The sequence below is a fragment of the Sebastes fasciatus genome, chromosome 3 (genome assembly GCF_043250625.1).
Source record: "Sebastes fasciatus isolate fSebFas1 chromosome 3, fSebFas1.pri, whole genome shotgun sequence".
In the NCBI taxonomy this organism is placed as follows: domain Eukaryota; kingdom Metazoa; phylum Chordata; class Actinopteri; order Perciformes; family Sebastidae; genus Sebastes; species Sebastes fasciatus.
In genome coordinates, this window is record NC_133797.1 from 1,521,293 (window position 1) to 1,543,042 (window position 21,750).

The window sequence follows — 21,750 nt, forward strand, 5'->3', positions numbered from 1 at the left end:
GTCAGGTGTACAATATTTATTTATTTAAGTTTTTTATGGTTAACTTGTCCTGCATTATGATTAGGACTGATAATGATAATGACGATATGGAGAGTAACGATTGTGTGAGAGCTGTCACTGGCTTTATTTATACACTTTATTAATTTACACAATCCATACTGGTGAAGATGTGCCGGGTGGAGGTGACTGGAGGAGGCAGAGTGGCGCACCGCGGCGGTCTGATAGTTGCATCGGATAGCTGTTTTCATTTTGTCTATTTATACTGTATCTGTCCCTATCTAATATACCATAAATAAATGAATAAGTCATGTCATCACTGCAGCGATTTTACACAACAGCTTTATGAAAACTAATATGGTACTTGGTGATATCTGCACACTATTAGAAGATCTCATTAAAACTATTGGTGCTCTGCTCTGCCATTCTTTAATGCTATTTGATATAATCTTGGATTTCTACAACCGATGATGATGATTTCAACAGCTGCTCCACAGCTGACTGCGACTGTCGGTAGTCCGGTCCTCTCCTCTGCGCTCTGGAGGTGGAGGGAACGTGATGGTGAGACAGCGCTGATGAGATATTGAGAGGAATTTGCTTTGAGATTTGAGTTGATCTTTTACATTTGTAAGGTGCTTATGGAATAGTTATGGATCACTAGCACAAAGAACACTGCTGTTTTAAATGTTTATGATACAGTGGATATAAGTATGAATTGAAGTTAAATGTGTGAGAGGCATCATTATACGTATGAGATTTAATGTCTACAGTCCGGCTTCAATTCACCACCTCACCGTCTGCGTCTCCAGTTTCCTCTACCTCGGTGCCTCCATAATGTGCGTACGCACGGGTCAAAGTTTCCGTACCGGCGCGCACATTCTCCCGTCAAGTTTGTTTTTATAGATCACAACTGTTGCGTGGGAAGTGGCGTACGCACATTTCAGGCCCCGTTTTGTGCGTATGCAACGGTTATAAATGAGACCCCAGGTTACAAGTCCAAGAAAGTCTTGTTTCAACTTCTGTTTATTCAGTCGACAGTTCTTTCCTAACTTTTCATTTGATTATTTTATTGTTAGTTTGTTCCTAAAGCTCTCTCCACACAGTAATGAGGGGACACCTGAATCCAGTGATTAATGTATTTTGCTGGCCCCAAAGTAGAACTAAATTTGAAAATACTGAATACTGGATTTGCCAGTGAAATAACCCCATGTGTCATTTTATATATTTTAGAATGTTAACTCCTCCCCTGCACTCTGTGCTGCCCTAGTGTCCTCAATAAGGCCCTTAATAGCTGTAGTACAAGATTCCCTTATTGTTTTAATCAGATTTGATCTCATCATGAGTTATGGGTATGATTTCACTATTTAATTTCAGCATTACAATGACAAAAAAATGGCCCTGGTATTTTGGTCCATTTTCGCGCTTCCCTATGTATATCAACTGTGCCACTCCATAAAAACACTAATTTAGTGTCATGAGTGTCATGCCATAATCTGACCTGTGATGAAGAGGAAGTTGCCTAAACGCCCACATAATATATATTTTTTGTTTGCACTATACAAAACAGAGAGCTGCTCCCTGTTTCTTGTCCTTCTGCCACATTGACCCTCAGAGAGCAGATCAGGACCATTTGCAAATGCTTAATCAATAAAACTCTCGAAGACAATTCTTCTTCTCTCACCAGCATGTTTATTAAAGTAGCAGATTTCCACCATAACAAGTAAGAAATTGTATACTCCACTGTGATGAACAGGACTTTCCACAAGAATCCAGAGTAGCCAGCCAGTGTGAAACAGTAGCCAGCTAGGAGGTCTGGGGGCATGCCCCATAAAAGCCCAAATCTGGTTTCTCTTCCATATTCTAATGCCACTATTCCATCATATACACTGATCTTAATTATTGCATATTTTAATGAGTTAGCCTGCCTGATTGTAAACATGTAGTGAATTATTGTAAGGCAGAATCAGGCTTCTACATTTTATTCCACACGGTCTGTAAATAGCTATTAATATTTAAAGCCGCGCCTATTCCTGACTATTCACAACTTTAGTAATTAAGAGTCATTAGACCCTATTATCATATTTATTTATTTATTGACACCTTCACTGTAAGGTTTATTAAGACATGCCACAATGATGGTTCATGTATTATTTTACCAGAAACATAAATGCACTCTTGAATGAAAATAAACAAGGTTATTCTTATGGGGAACATGTTTCTAATCCCATGTCTTATCTAGCCTATGTATTGGTTTTAAGTTAAATCATTTATAAAATGAACCTATGCCAAAAATAACTCTAAAATAACAAAAGATGTGAATCACTTGACTCAAATCATGTGAATCTATTGAATCAACAGACAGATGTTTCTCCGTCATCATGCTCACACTGTTTTGAAGCGGAGGCTACCAATAGCCAATCACAACTTGTTAATCAAAACTATTTTATTAGAATCAAAAGTGAATATATTAGTAGCCAGTAGTGATGCGCTAGTTGACTCGCAGGTCGGGCGGAAGTGATTTAGCAGCACTTGGACTACAGGTCTTTGCACATCAAGTCCATATTTTTTGTGTTTTAATCTGTCATCCGATAAAAAGCGTTACATACAGAAACCTTGCACACTGAGTCTGATGCATTTTATTATTCTATTTTACGATACAAAACTGAATGAATGGGGTGGGTGCATTGGATGGCACTAGTCCCAGACAGGGCTGATGAATGAATGACATTAGCAAGAAGCTATCGTTTAGCTGACCAGAGGACTACTGTCTAATCTTCACATCCTTTGTTATTCTTGTGCTCGTGCTTTGCTATATCCTTCGAGTCCCCTCCTCTCTGTCCTGGTCACAGACCTCAGGCTCGTGATGCCAGTTAGTCTGTTCACCTCTTTTTTTATTGCTTGGAAGCAACTAGATGAGCAAATGTAAGTTCAATTTACATATCCTCAAAGTAAAGACAGCTGTTAACATGAGCTGCACTGATGAAATGATTCAGATGTCAACACACCACAATCAGCTCTGAAGTCACTCTGCACTAGAAACCATCAAGTACATCACTGATTTCTCATCAAATCTTTTCCAAACTATAACCGACTCAGGAGCTACAGGCTTATGTAAACCGCTAGAGATCCTTTTAATGACCAGATGCTATCCAAGACTTTCCAAACATTTTCCAAAGTGAATTAAAAGAAAAACAGAGTAACGTGGACGAGTACATCCCTGACATCATACATCCCTGACATCATACATCCCTGACATCATACATCCATGACATCATACATCCCTGACATCATACATCCATGACATCATACATCCCTGACATCATACATCCATGACATCATACATCCCTGACATCATACATGAAATGTTTGAGGACATGATGACCAAACACTTTTGAAATGAAGACCAGATGTATCTCATCTATTCACAGGGGGTGGACGGTGAACAGTTTTGTGTCAAACACGTCCTGATTGCTGTTCATGTTGGTTTGTCCCCTCGGGAACATACAGGGGGTTTACAAAGCAGACTGGTCCCTGTGGAACTTGCTCTGCTTGGCAGTGTGCAGAGCCCGGTGCTTGATGAGGTTGCTGAGGAATGAGAAGTTCTTGCCACACTTGGAGCAGTGGAAGCTCTTCTCCCCGGTGTGGATGCTTTGGTGGACCTTCAGGTTGGTAGAGGTGGAGAACTGCTTCCCACAGTGGGGGCAAGGGAACGGCCTCTCCCCCGTGTGGACCATCTGGTGGCGCTTGAGGCTGCAGGCCTGGACGAAGCTCTTCCCGCACTGGATGCACTGGTGCGGCTTCTCCCCTCTGTGAAAGCGTTCATGGAGGCGCAGCTTGGACAGGTGGGCGTAGCGCCGTGAACAGAAGGTGCAGGCATAGGGGAGGCAGGGCTGCTGGGACTGTGCTGACCCAGACTCCTGGTTCTGATTGCTGGATGCTTGATAAAGGTGGTTTTGACTGGAGAAGTGACCGTTGTCCATCGGCCGGATTCCAGACCAAGAATGCTGGATTTGCTGTTGCTGGGAGTCCACTGCCCCCATGCTAACCAGAGGACTGTTAAAGGCAGGAAGGCTGTAGGTTGCATTCCCTTCAAACATCACTTCACTGGGTAGCTCACTGATCTGAATACACAGCAGCGGTTGATACTGTGACCTCCCACCGGTGTCGTCCTGACCTATGAGAGGTGTCACTTCCTCAGCTCCATCATCTCCACCGCAGCTGTCCTCCGCTGCACAGGGAAGTGACTTTATCCCCATGGTGTCCAGCTTGGTTGCAGGGCTCGCCTGGTTCATGTCACACTGAGGCCTTTTAGAAATAGTGGGGATACCAGATGCGAGGTTTGTCCTTACTCGGCTGAATGATGCCTCTCCTGCTACAGTTTCTGCTGTGTATGTGGAACAAGATGACCGCTCCCTATCTTCAGTCTGGCTGCTCTCCTGCCATCCCAGCAGCGTCTGGGAGGGACTGTGTTTCTCTGGGGTAACACCTGATGAACCCACAGCAAAGAAAACACCATAAGAAAAAAGAGTTGCTGTATTCTTTTGTACCAACAGTGCACTACATAAGGTTTTACAAACACACCGTCTCGTCAGCATGTTTCAACTTAATAACTACAGCTCAGTATTCTGGGAGCAGTTACTGAAGTGTAAACTGGGCGAAAGTGCTGGAAAGCATCATAAAATCATTTTAATATGGTACAGTAATTCCCTGCATTGCTGTTTGGCAGATGAGTCAGAAACCTTAGATGCAATGCCGTTGCAATTCCGTTGCTAGGCAACAGTTTGGGTCCATGTTTACCTCCTGTCAGCTGATGTTATTCACATACACCGCAACAGGAAATAAACTGGGACACATTTAGAATGTTTACGTTTAAAACCGTATAATGGTCTAAATATTGTATATTTGTGACATCACAAATGGACAGAAATCCTAACGGCTTGTTTCAAACGCACAATTTCTGAATACGGGCTGTGTGTATTTCTCTGTAAATTGAGCGCTTCGATACCTTCACAGTATTTATAAAGCACTTAAACCTGCTTTATAATTTAAAAGACATGAAAATCTTACTTTTTACAATATGGGACCTTTAAAAGGACACATGGTGAGATGCTAGATTTTTCTTCTGGTCAACAATTCCCATGTGCAGACTCGAACCAATGGTTAAAGCATTTACTAACAGCTAATGTGTGTGTATCCAAAGTGTGATACACTATCTTATTCCTTTGTACCATACAGTGCAAGAGGAAGTACTCAGATCTTTGACTGAAGCAAAAGTACTAATACCATAGTGTAGAAATAATCTGCTACAAGTAAAAGTCCTGCATTCAAAATCTTAAAGTAGTAAAAGTACAAAAGTATTAGCATCAAAATATACCAAAAGTACCAAAAGTAAAAGCACTCATTATGCAGAGTGACCCAAGTCAGAATCATTTATATTATGCCATTGGATTATAAATATGGATGCATTAATGTGTTCATCACTTTAATGTTGCAGCCATAACGGTGGGGCTCATTGTCACTACTTGATCTACTGCTGGGTTGCTTATTCTATAATAATACATCATCAGTTATTAGTTGATTAGAATTTGCATTAACAAAGTAACTGAGAACTAAACTGTCAGATGAATGGAGAGCAGTGAAGAGTACAATATTTGCCTTCAACATATAGTGAAGTAGAAGTATAAAGTTACTTAAATTACTCACATAGTAGAAAAAGTAGTCAAATTGTACTTAAGTCCAGTACTTGAGTAAATGTACTTACTTTCCACCATACAGAGCTCCATTGTTGTCTAAACTATTGAAACAGTGATCAGTGAGCCTCACTGTTGTTCCTTCATCACCATGAACAAACACACTGTAGTTTATTTGTAAAATGATATATATGAAACTATATATTTGCGAGGTGAGCCACAGACAGGAACAGACCTTTGGTTTGAGTCATTTTCTGGGATTTATTTACAATAACAAAACTGAAATCTATGGTTTTATCACCAGTATCACCAGCATTATGTCTTTTGATGTGAATTGTCACTGTCAGCTGAGTAGGTAAACATGGATGTGCTCTGTACAGTTTGGTGAGGATTGAACTTACTGTTTTGGAAGTTTGAATGTTATTTCCTCCACAGGAAACAATGTAACAGAATAACAGACAGGTACCTTGCACTTCATGCATCTTTTCCTCCTCGTGATGAGCGCTGCTCGTGCTTCTCAGACATCTCTGGCCCTGGAAAGAGGAGGCAGGGGTTCAGCTGACACAAAGAGCCCACGAGGCTCTGACACAATAATAATCCTGGTTTCAGACAGGAGTCATTGGGCTGATGGCTTAGATATAAAATCAGTTATTGACTTTGTGCTTCCGTTGTGACTAAAACAGGAAATAATACATGAAATAACACCATCCAATGAGTATTTAGATTATATTCTGATTAGATTCTAACAGACTGACTGATACAGGAAATCTGCCCAAAGCAAGAACCCTCTACAACACTTCACCTGTTTAACAGACAACTCTCAGCTTTAGAGTTTCCGTCTCAACGGAGGCTAACAGTTTTCTTCATCTCCTTGTATTTTTATATCTGGTATATTTTTTTGTACTTTGCACTACCAACTTTTTACTGCCTTTTTACTAACATGTTTTGCACTATGGAACTGTGATGCTGGAAACTTGAATTTCCCTCGGGATCAATAAAGTTACTATCTATATATCTATCTATCTATCTATCTATCTTTGTCAATGTATATAGTATGTTATTGTTATTCTATGTTTCTATTTTCTAAGTTGGTTGTAGCAGTCTGGTATATTTATAGTGTATTCTAATATATTCTTTATATTGTGTATACTATAGATATTATCTCTAGTGTTGATATGTATACTGTATTTACTGTGTATTTACTGTTCCTGTGCATTGCCTGGTTAACCTGCTGCTGTAACACAACAATTTCCCAATTTGGGATGGATGGATGGATGGATGGATGGATGGATGGATGGATGGATGGATGGATGGATGGATGGATGGATGGATGGATGGATGGATGGATGGATTCATTCATCCATCCAAAGTCACTGCTGCTTCAGATCCACTGACCTCTGTTTCGCTGTGTTGTCTGGCGTCCGTCGTGGCGGCGGGGAGTGATGTGGTGGTGTAGGCGTCTCCTCTGCTGCTGGTGCGGGTGTCTACTGGTGCCTCGTGGTTGGTGGTTCCGGTCTCCATTGTTCCCTCTACCTTGACGATCAGCAGCTTCCCCTCCTCCTCAGGCTCCGCTGACTGAGAGGACAAACTGATATGAGTACAAATAGTTCCTGCCCACAAAAATTCTGTTATAAAACACTGTAGCCTAGTTTTATACTGAATGGTAAAGGATAACGGTGTTATGATAAAACAGGTAACGTACAATATGCAAGATATACATCACAACAGTGAATGCAGATGCGGCAGCCGGCAGCTCCAGTGAACTTCACTACATTTTTGTTTTATTTTGATGTCTTTTCGTCTTTATTACTAGAGCATGTGTGGCATATGACAGAAATACACTCATACGTCGATAAAGTGCAGCGGACCTTCACTGCCAGACTTGCCGGACCTCTCTACAACACAGTATTATAGTTAACCGAGGAGAACAAGCCAAAGCCATACTTGACAAACGTGAGTTTTTACAATTCTTTATGATAAATTCATTATTTTCTATCTCATAAGTAATTCAGTTTGTGTCAGCCTACGGTACAACCTCGTCTCCTGAGCATCTAGCATCTAAGTAACTAGAGACATAACTTTTTTTCCGACTCTACGTAGATCATAAACCCTTGGAAAAACGACCCATTGAAATGGGTTGAGAAATGTAGACCTTATAGTGCTTTTTATACAGAAAAACCGCAGCTCCCCCGTTCACTTGTATGGAGCTACAGGCCAGTCTTGCCTGGTCCAATATGGAGCCCACGTTGGCGTATCGCAGCAACAGGCTGAAGTGGCCAGTGCAGCCTCTATGTATATATTTCTATGGTATGCACTATGTGCCACAGGAAGTGAGCATGTTATGCCCCCCCGTGTTATCAGTGCATTTGCTCATATGCACTCAAATGGAGTTGTGGATGGGACAGAGGATTGGGAGACAGCGGAGGCAGAGGGTCCACTGGCCAAGAACCACATCTGCCCGCGCACTTCAACTTCATGCACGAGCAGATCAGTTTCCTCAGCAGAAAACGGCTCACTTCTCCAATTTGCTGAATCCGCCTTTTAAATAGCGATGCAAAAGTGGAGTTGGACATGCCCTAAATGCACTTTAGACCATGCACTATAGATTGTTTAAATAAGGCCCAGGTCTCTGTCATCTAAACCTGTTCTAGTAAATGATTTAGTATCAGATATCACATTGATTTATTTTGTCTTACTGAAACCTGGCTGTGTTATGAAGAATCTGTCAGCTTAAATGAATCCACTCCCCCGAGGAGGTGGAGTTGCAGCCATCTTCGACTTAATTCTATTAATAAACCCTAAAACTAAACTAAATTATAACTCATTTGAAAGCCTTGTTCTTAGTCTTTCACACCCAACCTGGAAAACACTACAGCAATTCTCTTTGTTATAGTGTACCGCGCTCCATGTCCATACTCTGAATTTCTATGTTCCATTGAGTTGATGCGTTCAAGCTCTGCTCAGTAAAAATGAGTTTATTCGGCGAAGGAAATTTTAAAATTTTATCTAGATGTGTTCAAATTAGGGCTGTCAAATTTAAGGCAATAACGCGTTAATGCCTCTAATTTCTTTAACGTATTAACACAACTTGCGATTTTTAGGTTGTAGCGGGCTCAGTTTTAAAGCAAGAGGGAAGATCTGAAAGTATCATATGAAACTAAAAAACTAATGAATCCATCATGTCATACTAGCTTGTTGGAAAGGAGGTTAAATAACGCTCAAAAATTACGCAAAATGTTGGTGAGGTAAAACTTTCATGTCCATTTTCAAAGGGGTCCCTTGACCTCTGACCTCCAGATCAGTGAATGTAAATGGGTTCTATGGGTACCCACGAGTCTCCCCTTTACAGACATGCCCACTTTATGATAATCACATGCAGTTTGGGGCAAGTCCTAGTCAAGTCAGCACACTGACACACTAACAGCTGTTGTTGCCTGTTGGGCTGCAGTTTGCCATGTTATGATTGGAGCATATTGTTTTATGCTAAATGCAGTACCTGTGAGGGTTTCTGGACAATATCTGTCATTGTTTTGTGTTGTTAATTGATTTACAATAATAAATATATACATACATTTGCATAAAGCAGCATATTTGTCCACTCCCATGTTAAGTGTATAAAATACATGACAAATCTCCCTTTAAGGTCCATTTTGTACGGATAAAAAAATGTGTGATTAATTTTTGATATTTTTCTGGTTTAAAGGGACTGTTTATAAGAATCAGAAATGCCTGTTAAAAGCAACACCTGTGGCCGTTAAGTCTACGAAAGTCAGCGTCAGGCTCCACTTACTCGCTGTAAATAGACATGAATGAGCATCGCTCAACACAGTGAGGCGACACACGTCAGCTAAAAGCACAATATCACTCTACATTTCAGCTGCTTGGCAGTAATGTTAGCTGACCAGACGAAGGTCTCTCCATGAATCAATACTGATCCTAGTGTTGGCTTTTCCTGCCTCAGCCTCCCGACCGCGGCCGGAGGGAACAGGGGAGACACTGGCACCCGGTCGGAGACGATAACATTTCTCTCTGCGGAGCCCCGTCACTTCACAAGACACGGGAAACCTCTGTTGGTCTGGAGGAGCTGCAGCAGTTATTTCTGCACAAACGTCCACTGAACATTCACTAGATATTCTCAGAGCTAAACTAACTCTTCTGCAGTGTGGAGTGTGCGCGCATGCATGTTAGAGTGGAGCGAGCTGAGTGGATGCAAGCAGGCAGGCAGAGGAGCAGAGAACAGCAGAGACTCCGGTCCTGGAGACCAAAGCTACGGTCTCCCCCGCGTCCTCCGACCGCGACCAACACTGTTTAACAGACGGGCTTCACTAGATACAACCAAGAGGTTTTGGTGCTTCACTGTAGTTTGTGTTGGAGTCTGAGTCTGAACAGCGTAGCCACACGCGAGTGTGCATATGCAAGCGCGCATGGGACACCGACCCGGGTGATTTATACGTGTAAGAAGTTACAAACAGTCCCTTCAAGTCCTATTTTTCAGATCGATCTCAGTTTGTACATGTTAACGATGAGTCCTCCATGCACGCCAAAGTTAGTCACGGAGTTCCACAAGGTTCTGTACTTGGACCAATTCTATTTACCTTATACAGACGTAGGCAAAGTTGTTGGTACCCTTCCGTTAAAGAGAGAAAAACCCACAATGGTCACTGAAATAACTTGAAACTGACAAAAGTAATAATAAATAAAAATTTACTGAAAATGGAACTAATGAAAATCAGATATTGTTTTTGAATTGTGGTTCAACAGAATCATTTTAAAAAACAAACTAATGAAACTGACCTGGACAAAAAATGATGGTACCCCTAGAAAAGATGTAAAATAATGTGACCATAGGGACATGTTAAACTAAGGTGTGTCCTGTAAATAGCATCACAGTTGTCTTCAAACTTGTAATCAGTCAGTCTGCCTATTTAAAGGGTGAAAAGTAGTCACTGTGCTGTTTGGTATCATGGTGTGTACCACACTGAACATGGACCACAGAAAGCTAAGGAGAGAGTTGTCTCAGGAGATCAGAAAGAACATTATAGACCTTCATGTTAAAGGTAAAGGCTATAAGACCATCTCCAAGCAGCTTGATGTTCCTGTGACTACAGTTGCACATATTATTCAGAAGTTTAAGGTCCACGGGACTGTAGCCAACCTCCCTGGACGTGGCCACAAGAGGAAAATTGATGACATATTGAAGAGACGGATAATACGAATGGTAACCAAAGAGCCCAGAACAACTTCCAAAGAGATTAGAGGTGAACTCCAAGGTCAAGGTACATCAGTGTCAGATTGCACCATCCGTCACTGTTTGAGCCAAAGTGGACTTAATGGAAGACGACCAAGGAGGACGCAAATCATAAAAAAGCGAGACTGGAATTTGCCAAAATGCATATTGACAAGCCACAAAGCTTCTGGGAGAATGTCCTTTGGACAGATGAGACAAAACTGGAGCTTTTTGGCAAGTCACATCAGCTCTATGTTCACAGACGCAAAAATGAAGCATACAAAGAAAAGAACACTGTACCTAATGTGAAACATGGAGGAGGCTCAGTTATGTTCTGGGGCTGCTTTGCTGCATCTGGCACAGGGTGTCTTGAATCTGTGCAGGGTGCAATGAAATCTGAACACAATCAAGGCATTCTGGAGCGAAATGTGCTGCCCAGTGTCAGAAAGCTTGGTCTCAGTCGCAGGTCATGGGTCCTCAAACAGGATAATGACCCAAAACACAGCTAAAAACACCCAAGAATGGCTAAGAACAAAACATTGGACTATTCTGAAGTGGCCTTCTATGAGCCCTGATCTAAATCCTATTGAACATCTGTGGAAGGAGCTGAAACATGCAGTCTGGAGAAGGCACCCTTCAAACCTGAGACAGCCGGAGCAGTTTGCTCACGAGGAGTGGGTCAACATACCTGTCGACAGGTGCAGAAGTCTCATTGAGAGTTACAGAAATCACTTGATTGCAGTGATTGCCTCAAAAGGTTGTGCAACAAAATATTAAGTTAAGGGTACCATCATTTTTGTATAGGCCAGTTTCATTAGTTTGTTTTTTTAAATGATTCTGCTGAACCATAATTCAAAAACAATATCTGATTTTCATTAGTTAATTTTCAGTGAATTTTTATTTATTATTACTTTTGTCAGTTTCAAGTTATTTCAGTGACCATTGTGGGTTTTTCTTTCTTTAACGGAAGGGTACCAACGATTTTGCCTACGTCTGTATATGCTTCCCTTAGGCAATGTTATTAGAAAACACTCCATTAACATTTCATTGTTATGCAGATGATACCAAAGTATATCTATCGATCAAGCCAGAGGAAACCAATCAGTTAGCTAAACTTCAAGCATGCCTTAAGGACATAAAAACCTGGAAGACCTGCAATTTCCTGATGTTAAACTCAGACAAAACTGAAGTTACACCGAAACAAATTATCTAATGATATAGTTACTCTAGATGGCATTGCCCCGGCCTCCAGCACCACCGTAAAGAATCTGGGAGTTATCTTTGATCAGGATATGTCCCTTAACTCCCACATAAAAAACTTAACATTGCAAAAATCAGGCACATCCTGTCTCAAAACGATGCAGAAAAATGAGTCCGTACATTTGTTACTTCTAGACTAGATTACTGCAACTCCTTATTATCAGGCTGCTCCAATAAGTCTCTTAGGACTCTCCAGTTAATCCAGAATGCTGCAGCACGTGTACTGACAAGAATCAAGATCATATTACTCCTGTATTAGCTTCTCTGCACTGGCTCCCTGTAAAATCAAGAATAGAATTTAAAATCATCCTCCTCACCTACAAAGCGCTAAACGGTCAGGCCCCATCATATCTTAAAGAGGTCATAGTACCCTATTACCCCACTAGAGCACTGCGCTCACAGAATACAGGGTTACTTGAGGCTCCTAGAGTCTCCAGAGCCAGAGCCTTCATCTATCAAGCTCCTCTCCTGTGGAACCAGCTCCCAGTTTCAGTCCGGGAGGCAGACACTGTCTCTACATTTAAGAGTAGGCTAAAGACTTTCCTCTTTGATAACGCTTATAATTAGGGCTGTCTTGGACCAGCCCCTAGTTCTGCTGCTATAGGCCTAGACTGCCGGGGGACTTCCTATGACACACTCAGCTCCTCTCTCCTCCTCTCCCTCTCCATCATTCATGTCCCATTCATGCATGTTACTTAAATAAATTCTTAAATTATTGAGTACGGTCTAGACACTTCTGTTATGATTTGACGCTATCTAAAAATAAATTGAAAATGCAAATTTTATCCTATAAGACATTTGTGAGAAATTGGCATAATTGGCATATGGATTCTTGTGTTATGGCCAAAAATGTGTTTGGTGAGGTCACAGTGAACTTTGACCACGAGTACAGACAACCCGAACACATAATAACTCTGGCCACAGCTGTCGCCTGTGAGAAGGCATAAAAACAGGCCAATATGAAGATGCTTTTCTTCGTAATAGCTACCTCAGTTTTGGTGGTGGTGACGACCTCATGATCAGGGTCCTGATCCAGGTTGATAGACAGGATCTTCTGCACAAACTGCTGAGTTCCTGGGTCTCGGTTCAGAAACCTGGTCCGGCATTGCAGAGAGGGGCCTGGTTGAACATTAGAAGGAGAATAATTGGCCATTAATTACTACAACTAAACTCAAAACATTCACTGTAAAAATAGATATTAGATAGTCATCTAGCCTGTGAACATGAACCATTTGTGTTGACAGTCTTTTTGCATGGTGTTAAAAACAACAATGTAGCACAGCTTATTAGTTAGATGGGCTGCAGAATTCTGCACAGTTTATCACTGAGTCTAACTCTTGTGTTATGTCAGGTTAACAGTACAATTACAACAGTTACAATAATCTTCCATGGCAATATAAAGAGATGTGTTGACTGCTCAGATTTTATTTCAGAGTTGATAGAAACTTAATTAGTTTCTTGGTATGTTGCTCCTCAAACTGACACCAACATTTTAGAAGCCAATGAGAGGTGTTCATGGCTGATGAGTTGGAGAACATCCAGTCTTTCTTTTTCCATGTGTGTCATCTAAACAGCCATGTAGTGTACCAAGCCTGCTATAGTCATTACGTTGGAAAAGGCTGTGTATTGTCCACTCACTTTTGTAAAGAGATGTAATGGTGACATAAAACAGGATCCAGAACTGATCCTTGTGGTATTCCACATTAGATCACAGTATTTGATAGTAGTAGAAAAACAAAAACATAGGATGAAAAGTGATACCTTGTACATGAATCGATTGTTAATATAAAAATAGTGATTGGAGCAGTGACTGGGTCCCTTCAACAGTAGTTGAACACAGTGAGGACAAATATCTGTTATACCCCTCCATAAACAAAACAGGGAGAGTAATAGTAAATGGACTTGCATTTATATTTATATTTTCTAGTCTTTCCACAACCAAAGGGCTTTACACTACATATCAGCATTCACCCATTCACACACACATTCATACACTGATGACAGAGGCTGCCATACAAGGTGCCAACTTTGCCCATCAGGATCTGATCTAAATACTTATTCACATGGCTAAACCTTCTGGAGCAATTTGGGGTTGTGTCTTGCTCAAGGACACATCGACATATGGAGGAGCAGCAGGAACTGGGGATCGAACTACTGACCTTCCGATTAGTGGACGTCCTGCTCTACAGCTGCCCCAGTAGTGGGGACATTATCCCACGTCCTATCTGTTGATATGCAACACAGTTAAGTGAGCAGCTAACACAGGGCTTTACACTCTCCCAACAATGAGAGAATATGTTTGTTTTTTCTGACAGAATTGTGAACTTTTTCTGACACCATTTCCAATATATCCTTCGACCAGAATGAATTCATCTATAATCTAATATTAATGATGTGGCAATAGAACACACTGTCAACAGTTCTCATAGGGACACATTTATTTACAAAAAGTAACATTAGTTTCAGTGATAACAGTTTGTTATCCAGAAGAACTGGGACAATGTTTCTGAGGAGATTTATTGTTGAATTTGTATAAATGTCATTTTTAATGCTGAGAGAAGCATAAAAGTAATCCCATCCACCTTCACCTGGAGAGCCTCACTAGAGGTGGAACTGCTTTCTATCTGGGTGAACCGGCACTTTAAAGTCGAGGCCTAGTTGAAATAAGACACTGTTAACTTTATTCAGAATGCTGGGTTCAGCATTATGAACCCATTTGGACCAGAACTCGGTTAACGTTCTACATACCCGCCAGTGAGTCCCTGTTCTGCCGGCAGAGGAGGCGGACTGCGCGGCTGACGCCGGAGGATCCCTCCGCTGCCTTCCCCCTCTCTGCCCGGTACCTGGCGGTCTGAAGCTCCAGACCTCGGATCTTCCTGTGCAGGTACTCGTTCTCCTTCTGGCTGCGGGATATTTCCAGATGAACCAGCGCGTATCCGTCCTCCACAACTTTACACATTTCCGCGACGGCCGCGTTAGCCAGCACCTCCATGATGGAGGCAATGTGAGAATGGAAGTCCATGGCAGTCGACATTGTCACAGAAACACTCCGCCTGGTTGATGGAGGAAACGGACTCCTGTCATTAGAATGACACGGAAAGGTGTAAAACGTTCCCGTGCTATCTGAAATACATAACTACAATAACGGAGGAGAACATGGACACCCAGGCTGCGGAGTCTTTATTGATATAATGACGCCACAACAACATTGCTCAGTATTATTTAGCACTGTTACTACTTCCTACTGGACCATTACTGTACTGGTCCAGTAGGAAGTAGCCGACATTACAACAGCGCCCCCTCTGGCCAGGAGCGGACCTGACACTTCTTCTTCTTCTTCTTCTTCTTTTTCTTCTTCTCTCACTTTCTGGCGGATCGCAACCGACTTTAAGGTGCTTACCGCCACCTATTGTACAAGAGTGTGTTACATCATGTCATTTTACACATTACTGCTACTCAGGCCAGCCGTTAGGAATTATGGGCAGGGGGGCAGACTTTCCAAATTGGGCCCCTCATCCACCCCGACTCCAGGTCGCCCAGTTTCATATGATACCAGTATCTTCACTCCAACTTTAAAAATGAGCCTGCTAGTGGGTTTTATTTGCTAGTCTGCCTATAGCTCCTCATCTTTATACGTTCAGCTTCGCCTGTCATACCTGCTGCTTCTCCACAAATTTGTTCGTTGCCTCTCTGATCCTTTCATTTTCTTGATCTCTCTGTACACTGGCTTTTATTTTGTTGAGCCCCCGATCAGGGCTCTCCACAAGGATGTGGAGTATCCAGCCAGAGGGAAACAGTAGCTAGCTAATTTTGTTTTTATAAAAGCCCAAATTTGGTGACCTTTGGTACATTCTAATGATACTATTCCATCATATACACTGATCTTAATATTATGTATTTTAATGAGTTTGAATGCCTGATTGTAAACATGTAGCTAGTGAATTATTGTAAAGGAGAATCAGGCTTCTAGTGCATTTAAGCCCACAGTCTGTAATAGTTATTAATATTAAACCACGTCTATTCCTGACTGATCAGAACTCTTCTAATTTAGAATCATAGACTTTATTTATTGTTTATTTATTGACACCTTCACTGTGGTTCATCAAGACATGCCACAATGATGGTTAATGTATAAATGCTCAATTATTCAATGTAAATAAACACGGTTACTTTAAGGGTCCCAGGTCTTATCCAGCCCGTGTATTGATTTTAAATTAAACTATTAATAAAATAAACCTATGGCAAAAAGAACTCTGAAATAACAAATCATGTGAATCAATTGACTAAAATCATGTGAATCTAGTTAATGAACTCAACTTCTGTCAGCTTCACTATCATCGTACTTTATCATATAGGGGCCTACAGCAGGAAGTTCCATTACATCATAATTATATTTATGATTTAGGACATCTGAATCCGTGTATGAATCCGACCCTCTGGAGGTGACATCATCTCTCATCGATCAGCTGTTTCCCGTTAATTATGCCCGCCCCAGTTTCACAATGAACTGATAATAGTTTTACATTTCTCCGGTGGGGTCGGTCGGCCACCCGCTCAGTCTGCCCGGGAGATTCAACTCGGCGGGTGAATGACGGCCGCTCGCCCGGTGTGGAAAGATGCCCGTTGGACCGTTGGACCTCTCCTGGCGCATTTCCTCCGTGTGGTGGTGGTGGTTAGGGTTAGGGTTAGGGTTAGGGTTAGGGTTGGTGGTGTGCAACCCTTTCACCAGGTCCAGTTTGGACTGAACCATTTTCACAATAACAGCGGGGGGGTGGGGGTATGAGATTGTTGAAAGGTGTTTTAATGATACCAGTATGTTTATTTATCATGTAAATATATTAAACTTGTACTGTCAGTGATATAGGTCAGTAAGTTAAGTGTTGTTCTTGATCCCATTTAAAGGTATACCATGAACCTTTGCATGCCCCTGGCCTAAGGCCCCCCCTGACTTTGGGCCTGGAGACAGCTATACCCTTTGCCCGCGCCTGACGGCGGTCCTGCTGCTACTCTTAAATTCTACCCACCAACCCTGTGTCTCTTAAGAACATTATTAGAACATTAATAGAACATTAATAATAAGAACATTAATAGAACATTAATAGTGCCTTCCTGGTGCCTTCAACCCCCTCACCCTCTGTCCACAGTATCCCCATCAAATCCTAGTCCCATCCCTCCTCTCTGACTTGGTCCTGTAGTCTTTGTCTTTCAGCCTCATACTTTTTACAATGAACTAGGATATGCTGCTGCACATTTTCTTTAACACCACAATCCCCACCCTTGTCACTGTTCCTTTTCCCCGTTAAAGCCAAAGTGCTATTAAGACCTGTGTGATCCAGTCTGAGTCTTGTTATGATGATTTCCTCCTTTCTGTTCCTTTCTTTATACGTCTTTGTTATGACCAACTTTTGTATTTTGAAATATCTTCTTCCTTTCTGGTCCTCCTCCCATCTTTTCTGCCATATCTCCACTCCTTTCCTTTTAATTACAGCTTTTCCTTCTCCTTTCCCAAGTAAAACTGGTACCGTTATTTCCTTTTGCAACAAACCTTTTGCTAGTTTATCTGCAAACTCATTCCCTTTCACCCACTCATGTGCTGGAACCCAACAGAATAATACATCTATACCCCCTCTGTGTAGTCTTAGCAAGCTATAGTACAGTTCAATGATTAGATCTTGCCTTACAGCTTTTGTTGACTGTATATTTTCCAAAACAGCTTTTGAATCTGTGCACAGCACCACTCTGTCAGGTCTGACCTCTTCAACCCACTGTAATGCAATAATGGTTGCCACTATTTCTGCTGTGTATACTGACACCTGGTCTGAAAGTCTTTTGGAAATAGATATTTTAAATTCTGGAATATATACACCAACTCCCACACACTCCTGTTTATTTTTGGATCCATCTGTATATATTTTGAGATAATTATTATAGCTGTTCCTGAGGTACACACTTGTTTTAACTCCCACTTCATTTAGTTGCCATTCCCTTTTCTTTTCCATGATACTCATGTCTAGTTTAACTTCTGGGAGCAGCCAGGGGGGTATGCTGCTAACTGGTGTGGACCTGGTGAACTCTAAGGCCTCCAATCCATATGTCCTCACTCTTTCTTCCCATCTCCATCCAAATCCATATCCTTGAAATTTAGAGTAATCCCAACAGTTTTGAATTGTTACCTTTGTAGGATTATCTTCCCCACTTCCTTTTAATCTGACCCAGTATGCTAGAGCTAACTTCTCTCTTCTTAACTCCAGTTTAGTCTCTCCTGCTTCAATTAACACTGCATTAATGGGTGTTGACTTAATAGCTCTGATACATAACCATAATGCTCTATACTGTAATCTATCCACTTTTTGTAATGATGTCTTTGCTGCTGCTCCATATACTATACAACCATAATCTATGTTGTCCTCATAATCACACTATAGATGTCAATCAATGACTGTTTATCTGCCTTTTCCCACTCATTTGTTTAAACATGGACCAGACATCATCTATCTTCACTCCTCTGCCAATGGTGGAACAGAATTCTCTCCAAGTCCTCTTTTTGGTATATTTGACTGTTCTACAAGCCACTGCCCTTTTCCTTTGATACTCAATGAGATTCTCTTGTGACATGTTTTTTTCTCAGAGCTCTGAAAGCCTTGTTTCGTTCTCTAACAGCTATGCTGCATTCCTCATTCCACCAAGGTACCACTTTCTTCCTACCCTGTGTTGTTCTTTTTGGTACACTTAGTTTGCAGCATTCAGTATATGTTCTGTAACTTGACTTGTACATTCCTCTATGCTTCCTTCTAATTTTACCAAGTGAGCTGACTCCTCACAACATATCCTAAACTTATCCCAGTCAGCCTTGCCAAAACACCACCTTGTAATTGTGCTCCCTTCCTGCATACATACGTTTGTGTTTATTATAGTGAGAACTGGGAAATGATCACTTCCTGTAGTTGACTCTTCCTTAACATACCATTCGCAAACATTCACCAAACTACCTGTCACCATTGTAAGATCTAAATATGATACTGTACCCCTACTCACATCTATTCTTGTGCCTTTGCCATTATTAAGACAGACCAATGATCTTTCTTCCATTATTTCTTCCACTATATTTCCATTACTGTCTTTGTGATTACTACCCCATAAGCTGCTGTGTGCATTCAAATCCCCACACCATATTTCCTTCTTACATACCTCCCCTGCCATTTCATTGAACATATCTATGGTTAAGTTCCTACATGGATTATAGAAATTGATTAATTTAATATTTCCTTCATTCCTGGGGCTGCAAATTTCAACCACAATACCTTCCATATCTTCAGGGGACTTAATCTTCCGGTAAGCCAATCCATCTTTGAAAAAGGTTGCACACCCTCCACCATTTTGGTTGTTAGCTCTATCATGTCTTATAGAGCTGAACCCTGGAATCACAAAGTCTAAATGAGGACGTAACCAAGCGGACCTGCCACATAGTAGCTTTCTTCCTTTATGAGGTTTATTGGCGGTTGGAAAACAACGATTTGCTGCATTACCGCAATCAACTGGTAAGGAGTATGGATCAGACTGGCTAGTATTTACTATATTCAAAAACAATAAAGAAGAAAACCTATTTTTTTCCAGTCATATTAATTTGTCTAATATACTGAAATAGTAATCTATAACACTCATTTAGTGAGTTCCTTTGTAGAATATCTATTAAACCAAAGTGTATTTTTATCTCTGTAAGGCCTTGAATCAACTGTCTTCTTTCTTCCTCATATCTCTCACAATGCAATACAACATGCTCCACCATTTCCTCTTGTCCACAGTAATTACATCTACATCTACATCATGTGTACCTATTTTAAATAGTGTGCTGTTTAGTCCAGTGTGTCAAAATCTTATCCCTCCTGTTCCTTCATACACAACTCATTTCTCCCACTTTACTTTGAACTCTGTAAAACCTCAGACATATACGTAGACGCCGCATTGACTCCCGGTACGTACGTCAACGTGGACGCCATATTGGATCGAGCAAGACTGGCCTGTTAACAAATACGAGTGAATGGGGGAGCTGCCGTTTTTCTGTATAAAAAGCACTATAACATTTATATTTCTCAATCGATTTCAACAAGCCGTTTTATATTCAAACGTTTATGATCTACGAGGAGTAATGTTAAGTTAACGTTACTTTTTTTCTTCTTTTTTTTTGGTGAAAACAGTGTTAAATACGTTACCGTTACTGCTTCCGGTTCCTGGATCACCAGTCTGTCCTTGGATATGGTGGGATTCAATCAATTATTAGGTCATTATTATAAACTAGTACTTTAATATCACGTTTTCCTTTAAGCATTTTACACATTATCAACTGTTCAAGTTAAAGCTGAAGTAGGCAGATTGGAGCAAATATGATTAAAAAAGTTATTTTTATAAGACAGTCGCTATATCCTGACAGCAGTACATGAGACAGGTAACCTGAAAAAAATCATGTGCCTCTGTGTCCTCCGGTGCTCCTAACTGCATCTGCAAGATTTCACAGACCGGAGGAAAACAAGCAGTCAGAGCTGATCTGAGGTCTGCTGTCCAGCTGCCGTCTATGAGAGCCGGCTGTCAATCACTCTGAACTCCGACCAAACGGTCAAACTAGGCAGCGCTGATCAAATATGAATCAATATTCTGTTACGTTAATGCCTATTTCTCTCCTCAGATGTTTTCAGAATCATCTTGTAGTGCACGGTTTAGCTGTAAAATGAGAAATTTTGTGACGCCGCCGCCATTGTGAAATCTGGTGAAGTAACGCCCAGTTCCGGTCACATGACCGGAGCACAGCCAATAGGAACGCTCTCTCAATGAAATGACCTGTGATTGGTCAAAGTCTCCCATCACGGGCTAGATGTTCTGAAGCCTGAAAACAGAGCCATGAGGAGGAGCAGAAGTCTAGTTTTCTCTCAGAACACTTGAATTACAATATGCTGAAAGGTTATTATGGAATTTTTGCCCAATTATGCCAAAAATATATACTGCCTACTGCAGCTTTAACGTTACATCCTTACAAAATGTTTGCTTCTGAAACATCAGATAAGAGCTAGCTAACGTTCGTTATTGTCAGCTAATCAATATAATCTAATGATAGCTTATTGATGTTCATATCTAACATAATATCGTGTTTACAACATGATATGTACGTATTGTATTACAGACGATGTGTCTAACATTGCAAACAATAAAACGGATGGCTGTCTTTTGGTTTTGGAACAGAAACGTTGACTCAGCAATATTTAGCTTGACTTTATTTATTCAACGCTCTCTTAAGTTACTTTAGGTGTGCTAAGGTATTATGGAGATTAACTAGCAGCTAACATTACACAAGTTAAATGCAATCAAATTGTGTTGATGTTACACTAACGTTGGGTTAACTTTAGACACAGAGGTAAGTAACATTATAAACTGTACCATTAACTTGGTGTTTTGAGTGTTGCTAACTAAATAAATGATCCTGTAATATGTTAACTTATATTTTTTACAGAGTTCCTGAGAAAGCTCCAGCTCATATCTCCTGTCATTACAGATCTCCTATCACACACCACATGAGACATCAGTCCT

General features: G+C 41.0%; 1 protein-coding gene across 1 annotated transcript; it reads right to left on the reverse strand.

The window, feature by feature from the left end:
- Nucleotides 1–1,713: 1,713 nt before the first annotated feature.
- LOC141763150 (uncharacterized) lies at nucleotides 1,714–15,455 on the reverse strand. The gene is made up of 5 exons (XM_074627528.1): nucleotides 14,923–15,455; nucleotides 13,163–13,293; nucleotides 7,083–7,262; nucleotides 6,154–6,220; nucleotides 1,714–4,483 (listed from the first exon to the last, which is right to left on the reverse strand). Exons 1-5 carry the CDS (start codon nucleotides 15,206–15,208, stop codon nucleotides 3,510–3,512), a joined length of 1,638 nt encoding a protein of 545 aa, XP_074483629.1. The 5' UTR covers nucleotides 15,209–15,455; the 3' UTR covers nucleotides 1,714–3,509.
- Nucleotides 15,456–21,750: the final 6,295 nt, after the last annotated feature.